This window comes from Salvelinus sp. IW2-2015, linkage group LG4q.2 (assembly GCF_002910315.2).
Source record: "Salvelinus sp. IW2-2015 linkage group LG4q.2, ASM291031v2, whole genome shotgun sequence".
In the NCBI taxonomy this organism is placed as follows: domain Eukaryota; kingdom Metazoa; phylum Chordata; class Actinopteri; order Salmoniformes; family Salmonidae; genus Salvelinus; species Salvelinus sp. IW2-2015.
In genome coordinates, this window is record NC_036843.1 from 26,734,755 (window position 1) to 26,760,485 (window position 25,731).

The window sequence follows — 25,731 nt, forward strand, 5'->3', positions numbered from 1 at the left end:
AATCTAAAAGCGTTGCAATTTTTCGCTGGTTCAAACGTATAGTAATTCTGTAATCTCTTACTAATTTCTAACTAATTTGAGGTATTGGGAATGTTCATCAATAGAATAACTGAAGTTTTGGTTTGACAAAAATATATAAATACACTGCTCAAAAAAATAAAGGGAACACTTAAACAAACACAATGTAACTCCAAGTCAATCACACTTCTATGAAATCAAAACTGTCCACTTAGGAAGCAACACTGATTGACCAAACATTTCACATGCTGTTGTGCAAATGGAATAGACAAAAGTGGAAAATTATAGGCATGACAAGACACCCCCAAAAAAGGAGTGATTCTGCAGGTGGTGACCACAGAACCACTTCTCAGTTCCATGCTTCCTGCTGATGTTTGGTCACTTTGAATGCTGGCGGTGCTCTCACTCTAGTGGTAGCATGAGACGGAGTCTACAACCCACACAAGTGGCTCAGGTAGTGCAGTTCATCCAGGATGGCACATCAATGCGACTGTGGCAAAAAGGTTTGCTGTGTCTGTCAGCGTAGTTGTCCAGAGCATGGAGCGCTACCAGGAGACAGGCCAGTACATCAGGAGATGTGAGGAGGCCGTAGGAGGGCAACAACCCAGCAGCAGGACCGGCTACCTCCGCCTTTGTGCAAGGAGGTGCACTGCCAGAGCCCTGCAAAATGACCTCCAGCAGGCCACAAATGTGCATGTGTCAGCATATGGTCTCACAAGGGGTCTGAGGATCTCATCTCGTACCTAATGGCAGTCAGGCTACCTCTGGCGAGCACATGGAGGGCTGTGCGGCCCCACAAAGAAATGCCACCCCACACCATGACTGACCAACCACCAAACTGGTCATGCTGGAGATGTTGCAGGCAGCAGAACGTTCTCCACGGCGTCTCCAGACTCTGTCACGTCTGTCACATGTGCTCATGTGCTCAGTGTGAACCTGCTTTCATCTGTGAAGAGCACAGGGCGCCAGTGGCGAATTTGCCAATCTTGGTGTTCTCTGGCAAATGCAAACGTCCTGCACGGTCTGGGCTGTAAGCACAACCCCACCTGTGGACGTCGGGCCCTCATACCACCCTCATGGAGTCTGTTCTGACCGTTTGAGCAGACACATGCACATTTGTGGCCTGCTGGAGGTCATTTTGCAGGCTCTGGCAGTGCACCTCCTGGCACAAAGCGGAGGTAGCGGTCCTGCTGCTGGGTTGTTGCCCTCCTACGGCCTCCTCCACGTCTCCTGATGTACTGCCTGTCTCCTGGTAGCGCCTCCATGCTCTGGACACTACGCTGACAGACACAGCAAACGGTGTCTTGCTAATTGCCTATAATTTCCACCTTTTGTCTATTCCATTTGCACAACAGCATGTGAAATKTATTGTCAATCAGTGTTGCTTCCTAAGTGGACAGTTTGATTTCAYAGAAGTGTGATTGACTTGGAGTTACATTGTGTTGTTTAAGTGTTCCCTTTATTTTTTTGAGCAGTGTATTTATATATTTTTGTCAAACCAAAACTTCAGTTATTCTATTGATGAACATTCCCAATACCTCAAATTAGTTAGAAATTAGTAAGAGATTACAGAATTACTATACGTTTGAACCAGCGAAAAATTGCAACGCTTTTAGATTTGAGTGATTTTGTAAAGTTTTTGTGATCTTTATTTCACATTCTATTCTCTTTAGAGAGAACATGTGCTACAATGATTTTACTCTAGTGCAAAAAGCATAGTACATTTCATCCTTAGAGAGAAATGTGGAGGCCCCTCTGTCTGTCATGCACTTGACAAAGTGCAGCGGATCACTTCGATAGACCATCAGCCACCTTGTGATTGACAACAACAACCCGCAGATTGAGTGCATGTATCTTCTCCATCATCATCATCATCATCATCATCATCATCATCATCATCATCAGCACGTTGGATTAAGGCACAGCCTTGGTTAGAAGCCCAGTGAAGTCGGTAAGAGAGAAAGCAGTAGAGTTTATAACACTGGGATCATACACTACCAAAGTCATTGGCAACCGTCTTGGAAAACCGCCTGCTTTTGGACTTCACTGCAAATGTGTTTTAAAAAGACAAAAGGCAAATGTAAAATCGCGTTGCCAATGGCCAGAACATACGGGAAGAATGAAGCTCAGTAGATGTTGTTGATTCATCAATGTAATACAGTACCCTTCTGTATGAACCTTTTCTGTTTGTGTTCATCGTCTGAATTGGTGGGTGACGTAGAGCCTACTGTATACGGCGACAACAACACGTCAGTGGACATCAACCCTTTTAACACTCCTTTACTGAGTCGATACCCAAAAGCAGCTAGTAAATAGACATGTCAAACATGTGTAATTTGTACTTCTTCACGTAAAAGGTAGATTGTGTTTTGTATTATACAGTAATTGAGAATGACATTTTACCTGACGTTGGTGATTTGTTGCTTTTCTCTTCCAAAGCGTTGTTTCCATTGTTGTTATCACTGAGAGCTGTGGAGAACAGACATGTGTTGTTATCACTGAGAGCTGTGGAGAACAGACATGTCTATAGACCAACGTGTTGTTATCACTGAGAGCTGTGGAGAACAGACATGTGTTGTTTCACTGAGAGCTGTGGAGGCCAGACATGTCTTAGACCAACAGAGCTGTGGAGAACAGACATGTCTTAGACCAATTGTCTTGTTATCACTGAGAGCTGTGGAGAACAGACATGTCTTAGACCAACAGAGCTGTGGAGAACAGACATGTCTTAGACCAACGTGTTGTTATCACTGAGAAGCTGGGGAGAACAGACATGTCTTTAGACCAACGTGTTGTTATCACTGAGAGCTGTGGAGAACAGACATGACAAAGACCAACGTGTTGTTATCACTGAGAGCGGTGGAGAACAGACATGACAAAGACCAACGTGTTTGTTACCACAGAGCTGTGGAGAACAGACATGTCTTAGGACCAACGTGTTGTTATCACTGAGAGCTGTGGAGAACAGACATGTGTTGTTATCACTGAGAGCTGTGGAGAACAGACATGTCTTAGACCAACGTGTTGTTATCACAGAGCTGTGGAGAACATACATGTCTTAGACCAACGTGTTGTTATCACAGAGCTGTGGAGAACAGACATGTCTTAGACCAACGTGTTTTATCACTGAGAGCTGTGGAGAACAGACATGTCTTAGACCAACGTGTTGTTATCACAGAGCTGGTGAGAACAGACATGTCTTAGAACCAACGTGGTTGTTTATCACTGAGAGCTGGGAGAAACAGACATGCCTTAGACCAACGTGTTGTTATCACTGAGAGCTGTGGAGAACAGACATGACAAGACCAACGTGTTGTTATCACTGAGAGCTGGGAGAACAACATGTTAAGACCAACGTGTTGTTATCACTGAGAGCTGTGGAGAACAGCATGTCTAAGACAACGTGTTGTTATCACTGAGAGCTGTGGAGAAACAGACATGTCTTAGACCAACGTGTTGTTACCACTGAGAGCTGTGGAGAACAGACATGTCTTAGACCAACGTGTGTTATCACTGAGAGCTGTGGAGAACAGACATGTGTTGTTATCACTGAGAGCTGTGGAGAACAGACATGTCTTAGACCAACGTGTTGTTACCACTGAAGCTGGGAGAACAGACATGTCTAAGACCAACGTGTTGTTATCACAGAGCTGTGGAGAACAGGACATGTCTTAGACCAACGTGTTGTTATCACTGAGAGCTGTGGAGAACAGACATGTCTTAGACCAACGTGTTGTTATCACTGAGAGCTGTGGAGAACAGACATGTCTTAGACCAACGTGTTGTTATCACAGAGCTGGGGAGAACAGACATGGATTAGACCAACGTGTTGTTATCACAGAGCTGTGGAGAACAGACATGGATTAGACCAACGTGTTGTTATCACAGAGAGCTGTGGAGAACAGACATGACAAAGACCAACGTGTTCTCTACAGTGAAGACTGCTGCTGACCATCAACTAGCTTCAAAGTGGGCTTAAGATGTTCATAGTTGGGAAAAATCGGAGGCAAGTAACTATGTTAGGAGCTTTTTAACTGAGCTGATAGATAAACAAAGGCTGTCAGTAATTGCAATATCTTCCCCATTCCTCCATGTGACTATCGTATGAAAATCATATTCCCTGTCCAGTTAAGCTACTTATCCATACACTTTTAAATAAGTGTCAGCTAAAATAAGTTGTCTGAGTGCATGAAAACAAATGGTGATTGAAACAGATTGAAGAGAAAGAGAGAGATGGAGAGAAGAAAAAAATGGAGAGAAGACAACCGAGTATGATAAACATGAGATGACTTACGGGCGTTAGAAGAACGATAAGTCTGTTTCACAGACTTATAAAAGATAGAAAGGCGGGCCATGCAAGACGTCACAGGTGGAATGTCTTTGTCTTTACAAGGCCAAAGAGAGAGAGCAACAGAGAGAGAGAGCAACAGAGAGAGAGAGACAGAGAGAGAGCAACAGAGAGAGAGAGAGAGAGAGAGAGAGAGCAACAGAGAGAGAGAGGGAGAGCAACAGAGAGAGGGAGAGCAACAGTAAAGAAAGGTAAGACAAAACATTGATAAAAAATCATAAGAATAGAAAAAAATCTAAGGAACTCAGAGGCTAGCAACTGGGTCGTTCCACCAATTTGGTGCACCAAGTGTAACTTGGTCCCCCAAAAACGTTTGATTTCACCTCATTCTCTTTTTTTTTATCATAAAGAGCACATGTTCAATTTCCTAAAAAACATGTTTTCCTATCAAGAGGTTAAATAAATAAAATATACTATAGTAAGTGCCTACTAAGTGCCAAATAAAAAGTGACAGGGTTGAAAATTTCATCTTAAAATCAGCCATAAATCCCCTTTTTTGACAGGGGGAAATTGAAGCTTGTTGTGTGCAACAGCAAGTGGCAATTGAATGAAAGCTTCCCCAGCAAAATGTAAATTGTTAAAACACGTCTAGCCTGTCTATCTATGGGTTATGCTCGACCCGCTCAATTTTCCACCACAAAAGAGAACATGGCCAACAAGAGTAGAACCAGCTCACCTGCTTTGTGGTTTGGCCATAAGATGTTCAATGTTTCTTCTGAAGAAAATATTTTTTCAAAGGAATAGTTCACCTCACGTAACAGGGTTGATCTCGAAATGAGGGAGAGACGTAAATGAATCACTAATTACACGAAATAAATAATAATCTGAAGAAATTAATTTGTCGAAGCAACAAAATAACCAGGGCTTTACAATGATGATATAACTTGGAGACATTTGGAGGTTAAGTGGGTTAAAATCTTCCTAAAAGTCAGAAGTACACGGAGGGACATGTCAAAACGTAGAATTTTGCAGATTTATTGAATTCACGATGTGGTCTATATTGAAGGGCACATCATTAAATATAACAGGCTTTTAAAATGCTATATTGGTGCACAATGTCTACTTAAAATATCAAAAGGGACGCGAAAGGCACTCTTTCGTGGAATGACCCATCTGCATTCCCTAATTAAATTGACTGTTTTCAAACAATGGCACCGTTTATAGATTTGTAAATGGTATTTTTCTATAAATCCAATCAAGACGTTAGAATAGATTTGTGAATGAAATTGAAAGTTACGGATCCGACTGTAGTCAATAAATGTGTAATACAGAGTGTTGAATCCAGTGCTGAACCTCTGAAGCCGAACTGAGCAGAAGATGAATGAACGTATATAGAAGAGCACGAGTGGAAGGAGGACAGAGACAGACAGAGAGGACAGAGAGAGGGGAGACGGAGGGGAGAGAGGGGAGAGAGAGAGGGGAGAGAGAGAAAGCAAGAGAACATATGTGGGGGAATGACAGGACTAGGGTTGCAAAGAGAGGGTAGACACTTTATAAGTTCACCAATAAACTACAGTACCAGAATTTTGGTATCTTAAAATGTTGGTATCACAAGACATCTAGCGGCCTTTTTGGATCCTTCAGATTTTTACAACGGTCTGTAATTATCTCTGACCTTCTGTGCGGCCTTATCACATGTAAAATTGTGATACAATTTATTTTAAATAATGATATTTACATAGGGATATTCTTTTTTTAGTATATATCGTTTTGACAATATAGTTTTTGCGCTAGTAAACTGCACCAAAACTCCAGTATTTTTCTTTCATAGCTTATTCGTCTTCTTTTTTAAATAGGAAGCCGAGTTGTTTTCCGCACTTTTATTTCCACGACTGTTCACTAGTTTTCTCATGGCTCTCATGGCGGTGTGGAATAGAGATGGTGCGTCTTTTGTTGACCAATAAGAAGGCTGCACCATTAAATGCAATTTTGTGTGTGCACAATAAAACATTTTGGGGGAAAAAATATTGCGAAACACTATCATTACACTATTATTGTAGATATTTTTAAAAGAAATTCTGAAATTACAATGGAAAAATATTACATATAGCACCTTGAATATTATTACATTGTATTGCATTAAAAGTTTTAAACTTATGCCACGGATCCCTTGGCCAAAAGTTGTTGAATCTGTTGTTAGTAATAAAAAGAAAAGACCCCCTGCATTACCTTCGCGGCACAGACAGATCCCACTCACGATGAGCATGTTTCTCCGAGTTTCTACTGAGCCACTGAACAGATGGGACAGTCCACCAGTGATGACAGAGAGATGCTACTGCAGGGGGTGGAGCACTTAGGGTGTGAAGCCAAACTGGCTGCCAAGAGTGTGAGGCCTGCACCTCTAGCCAGCTCAGTGACTGGCTTTAAGAGTCATAGACAGACGAGCCCAAAAGTATTTGAACAGTGACGTGTTTGGTTGTTTTGGCTCTGTACTCAGCACTTTGGAATTTAAATGATACAATGACTATGAGGTTAAAGTGCGGACTGTAGTTTTAATTTGAGGGTATTGTCATCCATATCGGGTGAACCGTTTCGAAGTTACAGCACTTTTTCTACATAGCCAGCCCATTTTTAGGGAACCAAAAGTATTTGTACAAATTCACTTATGTGTATTAAAATAGTCAAGTTTAGTATTTGGTCCAATATTCCTAGCATGCAATGACTACATCAAACTTCTGGCTACAAACTAGCATCCACATGAATATAAAAGTGTTCAGAAACAAATTCTATTCTTATTTACAATAAAAGTGACTCAAATTACACAACGCATTATTAACCATTCATTTCTATTGGGCACCAAATAATCGGAAACACAACCAAAACAAACTGCAAATGCATCCAACAAGTTTGTAGAGTCACAAGCTTGATGTAGTCATTGCGTGCTAGGAATTTTGGACCAAATACTAAACTTTTGACTACAGTAAGTTAATACACAAGTAAATTGTCCCAATACTTTTGGTCCTCTAAAATAAAAAGACTATACAGAAAGTGCTATAATTTCTAAACGGTTCACCCGATATGGAGGAAAATACCCTCAAATTAAAATATGACAGTCTGCACTTTAAAGGCCCAATGTGGCCATTTTTATGTAACAAGTAAGTACCTAACTGTGATTGTTTTTGACCATTTGAATTGAAAACAAACAAAAGAGCAATTTCTCAAGCAAGAAATCTGCTAGGAATGTCTGGGAGGGGTCTGAGTGGGGAGGGGAAAACTGAAAACTAGCTGTCATTGGCAGAGAGGCTTGGAACTCTTTCTTATTGGTCTATAAACAAATTTACCTGGTGATGTCACCAGGCAGGCCAAAACTCTATCCCCCCAAAACAGGCAGAAAATTCAGGCAGTCTTTTCAAAAAGCTCTTACACTAAAAGGGCATTATCATTTTCACAATATTATTCTAACCTTAAGAGTGGAAATATATTTAAACACAGGAAAACCTATTTTTGATTGCACTGGGCCACAGGTTAACCTCAGCCATTGTGTCATTTCAAGGTGCTGGAGTAGAGAGCCAAAACAACAACAGAAATTGCCACGGTCCAAATACTTTTGGACCTCACTGAATATACAGTAGTTGTGTTCTCATTAGATCCCCTGGCTTTGACTATCAATACCTTTCAGTCCGGACTACAACTCACTTGACATCACTATACTAATCCCTTTCATGACACCATCAGGTGGGGGCTCTAGGGAACATACTTAAGTGATTATCCCCTGCTGCTGCATGAAAAACAAAAATCGCAAAAGGAAGATATTGTAGTCTTTCTGATTCTACTTTTTGTCCAGAAATATACTCAATTTCTCATTTCTGGGAACATACATGCCTTAGCCTACTCAACATTCAGGGAGCCCCTCACCTCCAGATGGCTGTCGTTTCTTGCGAGGCGACCGAGGCTGTCTCTGGTAGTGGTCTGAGGGACTGTACAGCTCTGACGTGCCCATGTTCAGGAGGAGGCTCTTCTGAAGGTAGTCCACTACAGCCAGACCATTGCTGTTGCCAAACACAACACTGAGGGAAAAGAGAATGCGATCATTTTTAAACTGAACAGTTTTATAAACAACACAAAGGTTTTCAGCCCCTAAGACAGGGGTGTCAAACTCATTCCATGGAGGGCGTAGTGTCTGCAGGTTTTAGTTTTTTTTATTTCAATTTTAAAAAACTTAAGACAACCAGGTGTGGGGAGTTCCTTACTAATTAGTGACCTTAATTCATCAATCAAGTAAAAGGGAGGAGCGAAAACCCGCAGACACTCAGCCCTCCACGGAATGAGTTTGACACATGTGCCCTAAGGCAACCAATAAAGCCTTTGATGCAGTTACAGTATATTCCCTTTGTGTATGATCTCTGCATGAATACAACTGCAGGTGATGTGTCTAATGTACATCTTGACCATCAAGAGTGCAGTGGTTCGTGCTGACACAGACAGACAGGCAGGCAGACGTAGACTTACAGTCCGTATAAGGAGTTGACAGCCAGGCTGGTGATCTGCTGGGGCGGCTCCCCACTAACCCAGACCAGCTGAATGACCAGCTCCACCTGGTAACCAGGAGACTGCTTCAGAGGGGAGCTCCGGACCCTGCAGTGAAACAACACACCAGGATTAGATGACTTGCGGTGTTAAAAGTGCATACTGTGGTGTACCTAGCTACACATCTACACTACCACTTATTGTTCACATGCATTCGTATCTGCATTAATCCTATATGCAAATAGCCTACTTATTATTATCTTAGCTTCATGGATGGCACTTCTTGTAATAAAACAAGATTTGGAGTCTTCAATTGAAATGTCAACGCTAAGCAGGAAAACTGAACTGTTTGGTTCGTACTTGAGGCATGGTACATTATCCCGGGGCCCGTCATCAGTTGTGGAGGGCTGGGTCTCAGGGGGGTCTACCTCCTGGGTTGGGCAGGAGGAGTGTACTGGGGTAGATGGGGTGGGAGGATGCTCTCCTGCAGTGTCTGGAGAATCCACATCATCCAGCTCACACTGCATACGCACCTCCAACAGCTGAGTCAACAAATGTTACTTTTTATTATTTTAGTAATTTAGCAGACACTCTTATCCAGAGCTATTTACAGTCATAATGAGGGCCCTGTGTTTTGGAGTATCATATCACATGACCTAGAGTTTAAAAATTAGAAGAAAACCAAAAATGAAAGCAATTGAGGATGGTGCTGGACCATCTGATATAAATAGAAAAAAAAGGGGAAAGTTTGATGAAAAAGCTTTATTTAAAAGGTAAAAATCCAGGTCATGTGACATTAATGCCCAAAACACAGGGCCCTAGTGATAATATCTAGTCATAAACATGAACACTAATAGCAGGTGAAATGGGAAATCAGGGGGAAATACTGGTTTTGGAAATAGGTCAAGTTCAACGATTTTATGAATGGAGAATTATGTCAGAAAAGCAGGAATTCCAGATTAGTCAGGTAAAAAAAACATCCCTGTAATACTCCCACACATCCTAATATAAAGTTGAAGTCGGAAATTTACATACACTTAGGTTGGAGTCATTAAAACTCGTTGCTCAACCACTCCACAAAGTTCTTGTTAACAAACTATAGTTTTGGCAAGTCGGTTAGGACATCTACTTTGTGCATGACACAAGTCATTTTTCCAACAATTGTTTACAGACAGATTATTTAATTTACAATTCACTGTATCACAATTCCACTGGGTCAGAAGTTTACACAGTTGACTGTGCCTTTAAACAGCTTGGAAAACTCCAGAAAATGATATCATGGCTTTAGAAGCTTCTGATAGGCGAATTGACATCATTCGAGTCAATTGGAGATGTACCTATGGATATATTTCAAGGCCTACCTTCAAACCCAGTGCCTCTTTGCTTGACATCATGGGAAAATCAAAAGAAATCAGCCAAGACCTTGGAAAGAAAATTGTAGACCTCCACAAGTCTGGTTCATCCTTGGGAGCAATTTCCAAATGCCTGAAGGTACCACGTTCATCTGTACAAACAATAGTACGCAAGTATAAACACCATGGGACCACGCAGCCGTCATACCGCTCAGGAAGGAGACACGTTCTGTCTATTAGAGATGAACGTACTTTGGTGCGAAAAGTGCAAATCAATCCCAGAACAACAGCAAAGGACCTTGTGAAGATGCTGGAGGGAACCGGTACAAAAGTAGCTATATCCACAGTAAAATGAGTCCTATATAAACATAACCTGAAAGGAAGATCAGCAAGGAAGAAGCCACTGCTCCAAAACTGCCATAAAAAAGCCAGGCTACGGTTTGCAACTGCAAACGGGGACAAAGATCGTACTTTTTGGAGAAATGTCCTCTGGTCTGATGAAATAAAAATAGAACTGTTTGGCCATAATGACCATCGTTATGTTTGGAGGAAAAAGGGGGATGCTTGCAAGCCGAAGAACACCATCCCAACCGTGAAGCACGGGGGTGGCAGCATCATGTTGTGGGGGTGCTTTGCTGCAGGAGGGACTGGTGCACTTCACAAAATAGATGACATCATGAGGAGAGAAAATTATGTGGATATATTGAAGCAACATCAAGGTATTAGTCAGGAAGTTAAAACTTGGTTGTAAATGGGTCTTCCAAATGGACAATGACCCCAAGCATACTTCCAAAGTTATAGCAAAATGGCTTAAGGACAACAAAGTCAAGGTATTGGAGTGGTCAGCACAAAGCCCTGACCTCAATCCTATGGAAAATGTATAGGCAGAACTGAAAAAGCGTGTGCGAGCAAGGAGGCCTACAAACCTGACTCGGTTACACCAGCTCTGTCAGGAGGAATGGGCCAGAATTCACCCAACGTATTGTGGGAAGCTTGTCGAAGGCTACCCGAAACATTTGACCCAAGTTAAACAATTTAAGTTGTTGAGTGTATGTAAACTTCTGACCCACTGGGAATGTGATGAAAGAAATAAAGGCTGAAATATATCATTCTCTCTACTATTATTCTGACATTTCACATTCTTACAATAAAGTGGTGATCCTAACTGACCTAAGACAGGGAATTTTTACTCTGATTAAATGTCAGGAATTGTGAAAAACTGAGTTTAAATGTATTTGGCGAAGGTGTACGTAAACTTCCGACTTCAACTGTATATTCAAAACGCTGCATTGGTATGATATTGAGAAACTGGTTGCTACAGTTACCTGCACCACCTCAGTGGTTATTTCCTGTTTGCTGAACCTATAGATGATGACGTGGGCAGAGACTCCAGCCACACACAGCATCCTGCTCTCTGGGCACCACGACAAGGTCTGGATGGCGTAGGGATCCTCATCCACTATCTCCGTGCTCGGCTTCTCCTCCTTACCGCCCTTTAGAGCCTTCTCAAACACCTTGGCAGTCTTCAGCTTGTACAGTACTTGGAGCATTACTAGGACAAAGGAAGGGGGATATTATAATGAACTATGAGCAATGACCTACAGGTGTCATTGGGACTACATACAAATGTATTCCATTGCTTTACAAAAGGGACAAACCACTGTGGTATTCTTATTTCATCCAATTACATAATCGAAGGGATCAAATGAATCGCCACTCACTTGCAGAAGCATCCCAAAAATGTATTGATCCATCAGCATGTCTGTTCATTGCAAAGAAGGAAAATGAGAACAGTTTTGTTTGTAAATACATACCGTAAATACATAATCGAAATCCAGTTTGTGTTAGGTAAGTGTTGCGCACATAGAAGTATAAAGAATTACTTAGAGGGGAATTATAGGACCTCTATGGTTGTGTTTCTGTCTCAGCCTTCAGGTGTTTGGTAGGTACTCACCCAGTGACGATGATCTCAGGGTAGCTTAGTGTGCCTTGGCCCCAGTTACCACCACTTATGGGCCATTCCTGGAAATACAAAAAAAGGCATTTACTACACAAATATAACCTTGTGACCACATAAATACAGTCAAAGCCCTATTCCAATATAAAACAATTCTGTAAGCCCTGTTCCAATATTTAAACAAAAATTGTAAGCACATAACACATTTCTTAAGTGGGATAAAGCCTATTTTCAAAAATGTTCTTTTTTAAGTTACCTTCTTACTGTAACCCGGTCTCTTTTGCCAGGAGCCAACAGAGTAAAGTGCAGGTATGAGTTCAGGAGGGCAGTCAGCAAAATATTCTACGCACGTCACTGGAGACTTGTGGATCGACAGAGAGTATGGGTTCTCAAATATTGGGTATCTGTCAATCAAAAAGGGAAAAAGCTGTGGTTGTAAGACACTAAGACTAAAAGAAGAATATTACTTTAGTGTCCAATGGAAACTTGTCTTCTGCTTTCATTCCAACCCCTCCCCCCTACTATATGTCAAGTCTTCAAACAGCAGGCCATCGTTCCATGTATCGTGCCACCATAGGTAAACATGCAAGTAAGCACACAGTAGCCTACTGTAACTACAAAACTCACCCAATTTGTCTAAGGTCGATGACAACTAAATCCTTTTCCAAAAGGACAACTACGGCATAAGGATCCTGGAAATCTGTGAGGACGCAGAAAAAAAAAGTTAAAACATGTTAAAATAGAGTTAAACCGTGGGGAAAACGACAGAAAAGTATTGATAAAGAAATCATAATCACAGCGTTAGATATTGAAGTTTAATATGCAGTGCCTTCATAAATTATTCACACCCCTTGACTTTTTCCACATTTTGTTGTTTAATCTCTTAAAATGTAAATATTTTTTTATTCAATTCAGTCTGGTATGAGGACGGTAGCACTTATCTGCAAAAGCAGGGTGTCTGTGGAATGCTGAGTATCTTGGCTATTGATCTGTGCCTTAAAATCTTTGGTGTGACTTACTATCATATATGAGCATACGAATGTATAAGGGCAGGCTGTGCCGAAAACCTCATTTCAAGATGGCTGCTACCTACATTCCGGTTAGCGTTGTGAAGCATAAACTAAATAAACACAGAATACGTCAATACACACTGAAATCCGGGACTCCCGAGTGGCGCAGCGGTCTAAGGCACTGCATCTCAGTGCTATAGCGTCGCTATAGACCCTGGTTTGATCAGGTATCACAACCCGGCCGTGATCGGGAGTCCCATAGGGCGGGGCACAATTGGCCCAGTGTCGTCCGGGTTAGGGGAGGGTTTGGCCGGGGTAGGCCGTCTTTGTAAAATAAGAATTTGACTGTCTTGCCTAGTTAAATACCGGTTAAATAAAAAAATAAAATGAAGATGTCTTATTTGGCTGCCTGTGACCTACCGTTATTGACCACCACCCCCCGAGAGTCAAAACGTTTACTTTACACAACGTTTTCACCAAACATCTTACAAAGTAAGCTTCCATTTGGTTTGTGTTTGAGTTATAGATACATGGGGGGTAGGAAATGAATCCTTAGGTTGGTAAGAACAAATCTAGCCTATTGCCAATGTTGTCTGGTGATGTATGACTTAATGGCAACATGTGAATGTCCACCGAGTGACTATATCTTTGCGCATCAAAAATATGACGTCTGCTGCTTACGTCTGCTGTAGGCATCCATTATTACACAGGGGATGGCTACTATGGCACCTTGATAGTCCTGTAGCCAATGAGATACGTTTTCTAGGGATATGCAGTTGACCTGGGTGGGAGAAAGCATGGCCTAGAACATTTTATGTATAATGCGAACTATTGCTACCTGGCCCAGAGACAAGACGCACAAAGCACGCTACATTACATTGTAAACAGATTTCATCGTTTAGAATAAAAGATGGCTTCTTAAGGGGGAAAAAAAGGTAAAAACGAAGAATATCGAACAGGAAGCTAAAAAGAAGGCAGCTATGAATAAGCATACCAAAACAGAAGCTTTTAATAAAATACTAGTCGGACTCGGATCAGGGGAGCGATTTGGACAGCGAGGATTTCGACTCGGCCGACAAAGATTGCTTTCTAGAAGGATTGGATCCACTTTTAGATCTGTAAGTAAATTATTTTCATGACTTGACATAGATAATTTACTATATCTATTTAGTTTATTATAAGTTGTCTGCTTTTTGTGCATTGGATTTAGTTTACATAGGACTATGTAACAAGTCATTTCAATGTTATATAATTCCAAAGTAGATATTGTCTATGCTTCATATTAGTTCACTGTTTGCTGTTCTAAGTTTCATCCTTTGGAGAGATCACTAAACTCTCATGGCCATTGTTAATTTGTGGTTCTCACCTCTTCCTTTGTCCCCAAAGTGTTACTGGTTGCATTGTGTGTGTGCTCGTCACACCTTCTATGTGAGTCACTTTACAGATAAAGTTTAGGCTTGACATCAGCATCCTACACTAATGTCCTGGACTTCCTGACGGGCCGCCCCCAGGTGGTGAAGGTAGGAAACACCACCTCCACTTCACTGATCCTCAACACTGGGGCCCCACAAGGGTGTGTGCTCAGCCTCCTGCTGTACTCCCTGTTCACCCATGACTGCGTGGCCACGGACGCCTCTAACTCATCATTAAGTTTGCAGACGACAACAGTAGTAGGCTTAATTACCAACAATGACGAGACAGCCTACAGGGAGGAGGTGAGGGCCCTGGGAGTGTACTGTATCTTAGTCTATGCCGCTCTGACATTGCTCGCCAATATATTTATATATTCATAATTCCATTCCTTAACTTAGACTTGTGTGTATGTTGTGAAATTGTTAGATATTACTGCATTGTTGGAGCTAGAAACACAAGCATTTCGCTAGACCCTCAATAACATCTGCTAAATACGTGTATGTAACCAATAGAATTTGATTTGAACAAGGTGCGTTTTGTGAAATAGAAAGACACTAGGGAAGTAACCATACTCACCACACAGCATAAGGCATTCAATAACAACCATGTCTCAAGGAGGGTGAAAAAGGAAGAAAGTCCTCATTCCTGTGAAGGACTACAATGCCAGCATGGGGGGTGTCGACCTATCTGATGCTCTGATAGGCTACTACCAGGTCCTCCACAAGACCAGGAAGTGGTATAAGAGAGGTTTGCTACAGTAAACGCTTTCATTCTCCACAAGCAGATGGCCAAAGCAAAAGGTCAAACCCCTCTCTCCCAGTTGGCCTTCGAGAGCAGCTGGTGTTTGAAATGGCCGAATTGGGGGCCAAAAGCAACCTCACAACCATCACAAGACCCCCACTCAAGGTGAACGCCACTATCCAACACACATGCCAAAAGACAAAAGGAAGAACTGCAAGGCATTGCACAAAACACAGAGGAGGGAAAAAGGGGGAAATGCCAGATCTTCTGTCTGAAATGCCAGTTCGCTTTTTGTTTCCTGGCAGAGGGACTGCTTCAAAGACTATCATGACATGCACAAGCTACGGTGAAAGTGAAATCTAATCACCTACACCTGGGATGTAAAACCAACACGAATGCCATTTGTAAATAGTTCAGCTTATTTATATTTTTGCACCTTTTTTTAGTGAAGGACACATGTCTAACCAAGTCTGTTTGATAAAACATTTTTATATATATTATATTTATGTATATCTGTTGCTTTTATATTGTTTTTGTAAACAGTTAATTTGTATGTGGGACCAATACATTGGATATGCCTAGGCTAAACGTTCAGGCACTTTGGAGAGGTTGAAAAAAACACCACCACAATGTTTGAGTGAGGTTGATATGGTATGAATTGTGTTCTCATACTGAACAAATAGCATTTAGGGATTGCAAATATGTAATAGCACTGGAATTATCTAACTTACAGACATATGCCACTTTGGAGAGGTTTAGGGACACTTGGAAACGTCCCGTGACCACACCTGACACCACTTACTAAAACATCTGCCCATTTCTAGTTGTTGGGTCTATCAATCCCATTATTTTTGTATATTTTTCACATGTTGTGGAAGCCATCTGATGTGTTTCCAGCTCTGTGAATCAATAATTCACTCATAGCTTGTCAATGAAAGACAACGTTCAAAATAAAATTATTATTTTTATTTTTATTTTGTGTGTGCTTGATCTTGTGTATTCTGAACTATGTAACGCCTATCTATTTTCTGGTTATTTCCTCAATCTCCCAGATTTCTTCTTTCCAAATATACCAAGTTATGGCATGTCAGATATTTTGTCACAAGCCTACACGCAATACCCCATAATGTCAAAGTGGAATTATGTTTAAAACATTTTTTTTTTTTTTTTTACAAATTAATAAAAAATTTAAAGCTGAAATGTCTTGAGTCAATAAGTATTTAACCCCTTTATTATTGCAAACCTAAATAAGTTTAGGAGTAAAAATGTGCTTAACAAGTCACATAAGTTGAATGGACTGTGTGTGCAATAATTGTGTTGAACATGATTTATGAATGACTACCTCATCTTTGCACCCCACACATACAATTATCTGTAAGGTCCCTCAGTCAAGCAGTGAATTTCAAACACAAATTCAATAACAAAGACCAGGGAGGTTAATCAATGCCTCGCAAAGATGGGAACCTATTTGTAGATGGGTAAAAAAAAATTGAATATCCCTTTGAGCACGGTGAAGTCACTACAAAGATACAGGCATCCTTCATAACTCAGTGGCCGGAGAAGAAGGAAATCACTCAGGGATTTCACCATGAGGCCAACGGTGACTTTAAAATGGTTACAGAGTTTAATGGCTGTGATAGGAGAAAACTGAGGCTGGATCAACAACATTGAAGTTACTCCACAATACTAATCTAATTGACAGAGCGAAAAGAAGGAAGCCTGTACAGAATAAAAATAATCCAAAACATGCATCCTGTTTTCAGCAAGGCACTAAAATAATACTAAAAAAAATGTGGCAAAGCAATTCACTTTTAGTCCTGAACAAAAAGTGTTATGTTTGGGGCAAATCTAATACAACACGTTACTGATTACCTCTGCTTATATTTTCAAGCATAGTGGTGGCTGCATCATGTTATGGGCAATCGTTAAGGACTGGGAAGTTTTTCAGGATAAAAAAAAAGAAACAAAATGGAGTTAAGCACAGGAAAAAAACTAGCTTTCCACCAGACACTGGGAGATTAATTCACCTTTCAGCAGGAAAATTACCTAAAACACAAGGCCAAATCTACACTGGAGTTGCTTACCAAGAAGAAAGTGAATGTTCCGGAGTGGCCGAATTACAGCTTTGACTTAAATTTACTTGAAAATATATGGCAAGAACTGAAAATGGTTGTCTAGCAATGATCAACAACCAATTTGACAGAGCTTGAAGAATTTTGAAAATAATAAATTGGCAAATGTTGCAGAATCCAGGTGTGGAAAGTTCTTAGAGACTCACAGCTGTAATCTATAAAGTATGGTCTCAGGGGTGCAAATACTTAAGTAAATGAGATATTTCAATTAAAAAAATAAAATTAAAAAAAGTTTTCCCTTTGTCATTATGGGGTATTGTGTGTACATGGGTGAGAGGGGAAAAAAATCGAATCTATTTTGAATTCAGGCTGTAACACAACAAAATGTGGAATAAGTCAACGGTTATAAATACTTTCTGAAGGAACGGTGGGTCTCAAAATGTATCATTATCCAATTTCAAAAGGATTTTTTACAGCTATATGCTTCCATAGTATAAAACTCTAACTCACCATTTGGATATGGTGTTTCGCAGAGCGTGAGGAAGTCTACGATGGGATAGTCCATCTCCAGGAGGGCAGTACTCTTCCCATGCATCACTGTCAGACAGGCTCTCCTGCACCCTGTGTCATAGGACAGGCCTCCAGACATGATCACGAAGGCATTCCTAGATAATAAACAAGTAAATTAAATAAACAATACAAGACCTATCATATGGTTAAGTGTGTCGCAGGACAGGGCCCCAGATGGCACCACGTGTGGGTCCCTGGTCTAGCTTATATTTATTATTGCTTATTAGGACAACCAATCACTCACCCAGCTCTTGTCGTTTTGTACTCCACTTTAAGGATAGGTTTGCATGGTTCTGGCTTCTTTCCATCCTTGGGCTGCTTACCTGAGATGTCATTTTGCACACAAAATGTTTTTATTTTCTGTACACTGATTAATAGAACTAATAAATGAAATTGTATTTGTCACACGCGCTGGAAATTGTATTTGTCACATGCGCTGAATACAACAGGTGTAGACCTCACCGTGAAATACTTACTTACAAGCCCTTAACCAACATTGCAAAGATGAAAAAAAGTATTTAAAAGTTGCTAAATAAACTAAAGGAAAAATAGTAACACAAAATAATTTTAACAAGGCTATATACAAGAGGTACCAGTACCGAGTCATGTACTGGGCCATACGCACTACTCTCTATAGCGCCTTGCGATCAGAAGCCGAATACTCTCGATGGTGCAGCTGTAGCGCTTTTTGAGGATCTGAGGTTCCATGCCAAATCTTTTCATTCTCCTGAGGGGGAATATGCGTTATCATGCCCTCTTCACAACTGTGTTGGTGTGTTTGGACCATGATAGGTTCCTAGTGATGTGGACACCAAGGAACTTAAAGCTCTCGACCTGCTCCACTACTGCGCTGTCAATGTGAGTGTGCTCGGCCCTCCTTTTCCTGTAGTCCACGATCAGCTCCGTTTTCTTGCTCACGTTGAGGGAGAGGTTGTTGTCATGGCACCACACTGTCAGGTCTCTGACCTCCTCCCTATAGGCAGTCTCATCGTCTTCGGTGATCAGGCCTACCGCCATTGTGTCGTCGGCAAATTTAATGATGGCGTTGGAGTCGTGCATGGCCACACAGCCGTGGATGAACAGGGAGTACAGGAGGGAACTAAGCACGCAGCCCTGAGGGGCCCCCGTTTTGAGGGTCAGTGTGGCGGATATGTTGTTGCCTACCCTCACCACCTGGGGGCTGCCTGTCAGGTAGTCCAGGATCCAGTTGCAGAGGGAGATGTTCAGTCCCAGGGTAATTAGCTTAGTGATGAGCTTGGAGGGCCCTATGGTGTTGAATGCTGAGCTGCAGTCAAAGAACAGCATTCTCATGTAGATGTTTCGTTTGTCCAGGTGGAAAAGGGCAGTGTAAAAGTGCAATAGAGATTGCGTCAACTGTGGATCTGTTGGGGAGCTATGCGAATAGGAGTGGGTCCAAGTTTTCTGGGATGATGGTGTTGATGCGAGCCATGACCAGCCTTTCAAAGCATTTCATGGCTACAGATGTGAGTACTATGGGGCTGTAGTCATTTAGGCAGGTTACCCTGGCGTTCTTGGGCACAGGAACTATGGTGGTCTGCTTGAAACATGTAGATATTACGGACTGGGTCAGGGAGAGGTTGAAAATGTCAGTGTAGACACTGGCTGGTCAGCACACGCTCGGAGTATGCGTCCTGGTAATCCGTCTGGCCCTGCAGCCTTGTGAATGCTAACTTGTTTAAAGGTCTAACGCACATCGGCTTCCCTATGTTGTGCTGTTTCCATCCATCTTTCTTTCCCCCCATAAGGTGCATTGAGACCCTTGGTGGTATGTCTGTGTGTACAACAGAACGTACCGTGTGGTGTGATGGTGATTGTAGGCTTGGCAGGGACGCGTACGTTCCATGTAGTCAGAGTTCCATCTGAGTGGCTGCAGGTGAACTGTTTGCCCTCATGGTGCCAGGCTACTGAGTGGATAGCCTGGAGGAGAAGAGAAAATATAGAGAGAGGAATAAACACACAGAGTGGCTGCTTCATAGTGTATATTAACTTTGAGGGAAATAATAACAGCATGTTGTGGTGTGGATGACTCATGACTTTTAGAAAAGGCTATATCTAACATACTATTTTTCCAAAATATTGTTACATAATCAGTCAGAATCCACAAAAATATACATTTCTTACAAATCCATTGGTACTTTCCAATAATTATGTTGAATTGAGCATCAACATAAAGCCCCAATACAAACTTAAGCAATGAAGACCAATAAAGTAGTACGACAAATCATGAACAACATTGTTCACTGTGTATTTCATATTTAAATGGAACTTCCCCTCTCCCCAGTCAGTTCCCACAGGAACCAACAGCCACAGGAAGATGCCTTACCTCATCATAATTGTAGCGGTAGTCAGCTTTTTTGCATTTCAGGTCCCACAACACAACACTCCCACATTCAAATCCAATCAAAATCTGCCAAAATATCAAAACATTTAGAACATTTTATTTTTAGTAGAATGTTGTAAATAATCAGTAATGTTATGAATCTCTGGAATTAATAAATGAATGTTCTTTGGAAAGTTCCTACCTTTCCCTCGTCTATAGGGTTATCACTGATGTGGACCACAGGCCCAGGGTGTGACTTGGAGGACCTAAGGAGGAACAAGGGAAGATGGAGGGAACATGCTCACTCCTAACATGCTTGGCTTATACTGTCTGTTTGATTCAAACGATGAATGTAACATTCTTATCCAATTAAATTCTTCTCCTGGTTTACATTCCAACTTCCCAGGCCGTCAAGGAAATTAATAGTCTAAGTCAGGGGTCTTCAACCCCCTCCCAGGCAAACCCAGGGACCCCCATTGTACGTTAGTGGGGGAAAAAATACCACGTCTTGTCTTACCATCAGGTGAATGATAAAGGCAAGGAGAAGTAAACAACATTTTAAAAATGAATAGATTTGGGAGATAAGAGTTCAGGTGGGCTTTCACACCTCACCAAACAAAGAGGGGTGCTCGACAACAATGACAAAAATCATGAAAAGGGCTTACCAAGAAAAACTTCCAAAAGGACTAATTCGAAGGCAGAAAGAAGTTGGAGCAGTCAAGAAAAAAGGCAGAGAATAATTCATTTTAACTCACTTTAATCCATTGTTCAGGATGAGTACAGGTGACTGACTTTGACACTAAAGAGCAGGTCAGCTTGACGTCGAAATGTCAGTCAACTGTACTCATCCTGAACAAAGTTATTACTCTCTCCTTTTTTTCTTGCGTGCTCCAACTAATTTATGCCTCGAATTAGTCCTTTTGGAGATTTGGGAGGTCGTTTTTCATTATTTTGAAAGAGTACGTGTAAACTCTAACTTAGCCTATGCGGTAGAAAGGTAACTACTAACATATTTTCGCTAAGAGCATCTGTTTAGTTGGTTAAACACAGGTTAGCCATGTGTTGGCAAAAAAGTATGTCCAAGTCAAAAAAGCTTACCAGCAGCACTTGCTGCACTGGTAGCCTACAGTATTTTCAGGTACTTTTTCAAAGCATATGTCAGATACTCCAGTGAGTGTGATTGGCTCCAAAGAGTGTAATTTGCTCAATATTAGGAGTTGAAAAATAAAGTTGACATCATTAGAAAGAAGATATATTTTTTATATATACATTTTTATGGTCCCGCTGCAGTACCTCCGCGTTCCCCTAGGGATTACGGACCCTTGGTCTAAGTACAAAAAACACGGCAGAAATGGAGCAAGAGAATAAACACAGTCTTTGACAGACTTCTAACTAACACACAGGTTGCGTCCCAAATGGCACCATATTTCCTGTATAGTGTACTATTTTTGATTAGAGCACGTAGGGAATAGGATGTCATTTGGGACGTAGACATAGAAACCTAAGCAGATAACAGCATAATACAGACAGACAAACTCACAGTTCGATGGCTTTGTTCCACATGATAACGTAGCCTGAGAGTGTGAAGGACTCAATGTTGACGATGTGGATGTTTCCTTTCTCTGTGCCAATGTACAGCCATTTACTCTGGAAGGGCAGGTGACAAAATGTGATCCTGTAGTGGCAAAGGCAAAACTAATCAAGAGGTGAATCGCAAATGGCATGCTATTCCGTATATAGTGTACTACTTTTGACCTGGGCCCATAAGGTTCTGGTCAAAAGTAGTGCACTATATATGGAATAGGGTGCCATTTCGGATGCAGACATTATGATTATTTGATCATGATCCTGTCAAAATGGGAGGGAATAATGTAAAAAGGTGAATGAGAAAGAGTATATTATTTCTTAGTTACTTCAACAAACATAACTACATCAAGTGTAGGTTCACCTGTCAAATACTGTCAATCTGATAGCTTTCTCTGAAGCAATAAAATACACGCATTAAAACACATTAGAAAGGGGGACCTAATAACCTATCTTAGCAAGGGTCATATCAAATAATCTACAGTATTTAACAGGTGAACCTACACTCTCATGTGACAAAAAGGGTCCATAATAAATACACAGTGTAATATTTGCATACAGACAGCAGCGTGAATTCCTATCTGGTAGCAAGCAACTGACTGGCTGTGTCCAAAATGATACACTATTGCCCTATGGGCCCAGGTCAAATGTAGTGCACTATAAAATGAAGACGGTGCCATTTCAGACTGATCCTTGAGAAGTCTTTCATTAGAATAAAACATGATATATCACTAAAAGCAGATGGAAATTGGTTACTATGGTATCAAGCAGGTTCAGGGGCTATTGGCCAGACAGAGAAGCGGGAGATTCAACAAGCAGCAGGAGTAATTTTGGACACACGGTACGTCCCAGCTTTGCACCCTATTCCCTAGATTGCACACTACTTTTGATGGGCCTTGGTCAAACGTAGTGCACTATATTGGGAATAGGGTGCCATTTTGGACGTAACCACAACCGCAGAGAGGGTGAATCAAGACAAGAGAAAAGACTTAAAAGGGAATATTTCATATGATGACTCATGGGTCTAAGTTAGCCTACTTGAATGTAGCTACAGCTTTAGCTCTATTCAAATATGACCACTGTTCATGTTATACCTACGTACCTCTCCCTGTTGAATTTGAGAGTGTGCAAGATAGCTGGCTGCTTCTGCCTCAGGTTCCACAGATGAACGCTGTCATCAGCTAAAGCACTGACTAGCGCCCCCTGTTGATAGTGGTTATAAAGGGGTTATAATACCTCCACACATCTAATAAAGAACCAACAGGGTCATGTTCATAATGGCACATGGTTGCAAAAAGTTTGACAAAAATTTGTGTTTCTTATTCGACAAGTACACATTTCACTCCATTTTGGACATTTTCTTTCGTTTTTGCCTGCCTACTGAACACAACTTCAGTGAACATGCTAACAGGACAGGTCTGAGTCAGAGGTAGGGCTGAATAAGATAGTATCGTGTCCATACAATAAAGAACCCATTATAGAGTTTTGCCTCCACAAAGCCAACATTACTGTTTACTTAATGTGTTCACTAGTAAAGATTCATGGTCCATTAAAGGGTAGGAAGCATGAGTTTTTTCTTAGTAACTTAGTTGTAGTCACAGTCTGGTTACCTATAACTACAAACATAGTTATGTTTTGGGGTTTTATGTTTTGGGGTTTTGACATTTATTAACTTATTTCCGGAACTACCCACAATGCACTATTTCTCAACGTCATATGGAGGATCTACTCTGTGCTACCGAGCTAGTATACTAGCACGGCAGCTAACTCAAGCAGGCTAACGTAAGCCACACCTCATGCTCTTCACAGACTTTGTGGTTGTGTTATCTACTGGGAACCCTTTAGCATTGCAGGCTCCAGTGCCTTCTTGCTGTGGGCTCAAAACGAAAGAGAAAATCATACCGGCTTGCTCTAATTGTGTAACGGTGGTACCTCATCTGTTCTCCTTCTTGCTAGCTTGCTGTCTAAGATAACTGCATATAGCTAACATGCCTTGATATTTAGTTAGATGGCATTATTTCCAATGTGCTTACTTTAATGTAGCTAAGCTAGGTGTTGATAGCAACTGGCTGACTCATTCAGTGCTAATGTAACGTTAGCAGGCTACTAGGGCTAACGTTAGCAGGCTAGTTGGCTAGCAAGTTTGGAAGTCGATTTGTAACAATACATTCAAAAAGTATTTGTTTGTAAGTTGGCCGGACATTTAATTGAAACCGGTAGTCATGAGTGAAAACGCTTTGATTTAACTTGAAGTGATACATTGTATGTTATTTTCTGTTGGAGTTTACATTATAGGGAATAGGCTGGCCTGTCGGGTCCTTCCAACATTTTGATCGGTTTTATGTAATAAATCCCAAAATAGAAAAGTGAGCTGTAACTTTGCATTGGGACTTTTGACACAAATCCATGTGTTAAATGTGGTTACGTTTATGCTACCTACCCTTTAAACATTGGGTAAGAACCACTAGGCTAGTTACATACTGTCTAACTGACTAGTGCATGCTAATGAGCAGATAAAACAGATTATATAATGGCAGAGGAATGGGGCTGAAGGGATGACTAACTAGGGCTGAAGGGATAAGGCAATGATTCAATCCAGGACTTTATCAATAGCATTTCCTCGATTCCATAATGTCCTTTCTCCTCGATTCCTTCTCAAAAGGCATTGGAGGTTCTGTCCCTCGGACCTTCTTCTCAAATGCCTTTCGAGAAGGTGAGAGCAGAGAGGACACAAGGAATTGAGACAGAGCCCTAGGGAGTGCTGCTGGGGAGCGGGACAATAGAGTTGGTTAGAGGGGGAACAAAAATGCAAAGATGTGCCCTGTACCCAACTCTATGAACGGGACTCACCTCGTTGACCAGGAACTGGAGGTGAATGACAGCTGCACCACTCTCATGTTGACAGTAACACTCCACGCCCACACGGCCAAAACTAAACAGCTCAGTCAAGGAACAGACCATACAGGAGAGATGGACTATGTATTCATCATCAGCATCTGGGTTCATAGACATCCCCAGGGGAAATTAGATATGTCACCAGCAAGACACATACAGCACCAGACATCGTGTAAATATTTTGTGTAAATACCCATTCTGGCAGGGTTCAAGGAAACAATGAGGAAAACAATACAGATGTATAGTAATTAAAAAAGGGAGGCATGGTAGTACTGTATCCGACTGGCACATGGGGATCCTCCTATGCTTAGACCATGTTGCATTCAACTTCAGCAATGGATCTGGTCTGTATGATGTATTTTCCCTGAGCCCAAGAGCAGTTGAAGGAGCTTGGAGATCCCAACCACAGAAAGTCAAGACTCTTTGCTTCCCTCCCTTAGCTTTTAAAACAACACTGACTGACTCCGCTCCACACAACAACTATATCTGTTCATATGACTGACTAAATACAAGTGAGGGAGTTATAAATAAAAACCAGTAGACCATGACAGTGTTACTTATTCATAACGCTATGCATCAATCAGTATGGAAGCCAATTAGACAGGCAGCACAGGGCTACTGCGGAGTCTCAGCTCTCTCTCTATAGGTGTGTCCCAAATGGCACCCTATTCCCTAGTGCACTACCTGTGACTAGGGCTCTGGTCAAAAGTAGTACACTATATAGGGAATAGGGTGCCATTTGGGATGCATCCTGTGGGGTAATTCAAGTCAGAGGTTTCCTGTCTGCTGACACTGTGAAACTATGACCCCAAGGCCACTGATATACTGTACATAACTGCCAAGCAACCATGGGAACAGTCATGTGAGAAATAATTCACTGTGGAATTGAACCAATAGCAGTCTCAAAATGAGTGTAGATTAAATTAGATTTCGCTTAAAAATACTTAGGGCCAATCTGTAGTT

General features: G+C 41.4%; 1 protein-coding gene across 6 annotated transcripts in view; it reads right to left on the minus strand.

The window, feature by feature from the left end:
• Positions 1-25,731, minus strand: part of stxbp5b (syntaxin binding protein 5b (tomosyn)) — a 46,876-nt gene that overhangs the window by 13,357 nt on the left and 7,788 nt on the right. For 3 of the 6 annotated variants that reach the window (XM_023987011.2, XM_023987010.2, XM_023987008.2), the window contains exons 3-21: positions 24,724-24,805; positions 22,976-23,076; positions 21,830-21,964; positions 20,492-20,555; positions 20,293-20,376; positions 19,763-19,886; positions 18,193-18,271; positions 17,889-18,043; positions 12,770-12,842; positions 12,399-12,546; positions 12,140-12,207; positions 11,907-11,947; positions 11,511-11,737; positions 9,194-9,375; positions 8,816-8,941; positions 8,222-8,373; positions 2,422-2,487; positions 2,183-2,245; positions 2,017-2,064 (exon numbers count right to left, since the gene is read on the minus strand). In XM_023987011.2, the coding sequence (XP_023842779.1) occupies positions 2,017-2,064; positions 2,183-2,245; positions 2,422-2,487; positions 8,222-8,373; positions 8,816-8,941; positions 9,194-9,375; positions 11,511-11,737; positions 11,907-11,947; positions 12,140-12,207; positions 12,399-12,546; positions 12,770-12,842; positions 17,889-18,043; positions 18,193-18,271; positions 19,763-19,886; positions 20,293-20,376; positions 20,492-20,555; positions 21,830-21,964; positions 22,976-23,076; positions 24,724-24,805 (2,018 nt within the window). The remainder of the gene's footprint in view (positions 1-2,016; positions 2,065-2,182; positions 2,246-2,421; positions 2,488-8,221; positions 8,374-8,815; positions 8,942-9,193; positions 9,376-11,510; positions 11,738-11,906; positions 11,948-12,139; positions 12,208-12,398; positions 12,547-12,769; positions 12,843-17,888; positions 18,044-18,192; positions 18,272-19,762; positions 19,887-20,292; positions 20,377-20,491; positions 20,556-21,829; positions 21,965-22,975; positions 23,077-24,723; positions 24,806-25,731) is intronic. The other 3 variants (XM_023987014.2, XM_023987013.2, XM_023987009.2) reach the window with 1 other exon arrangement.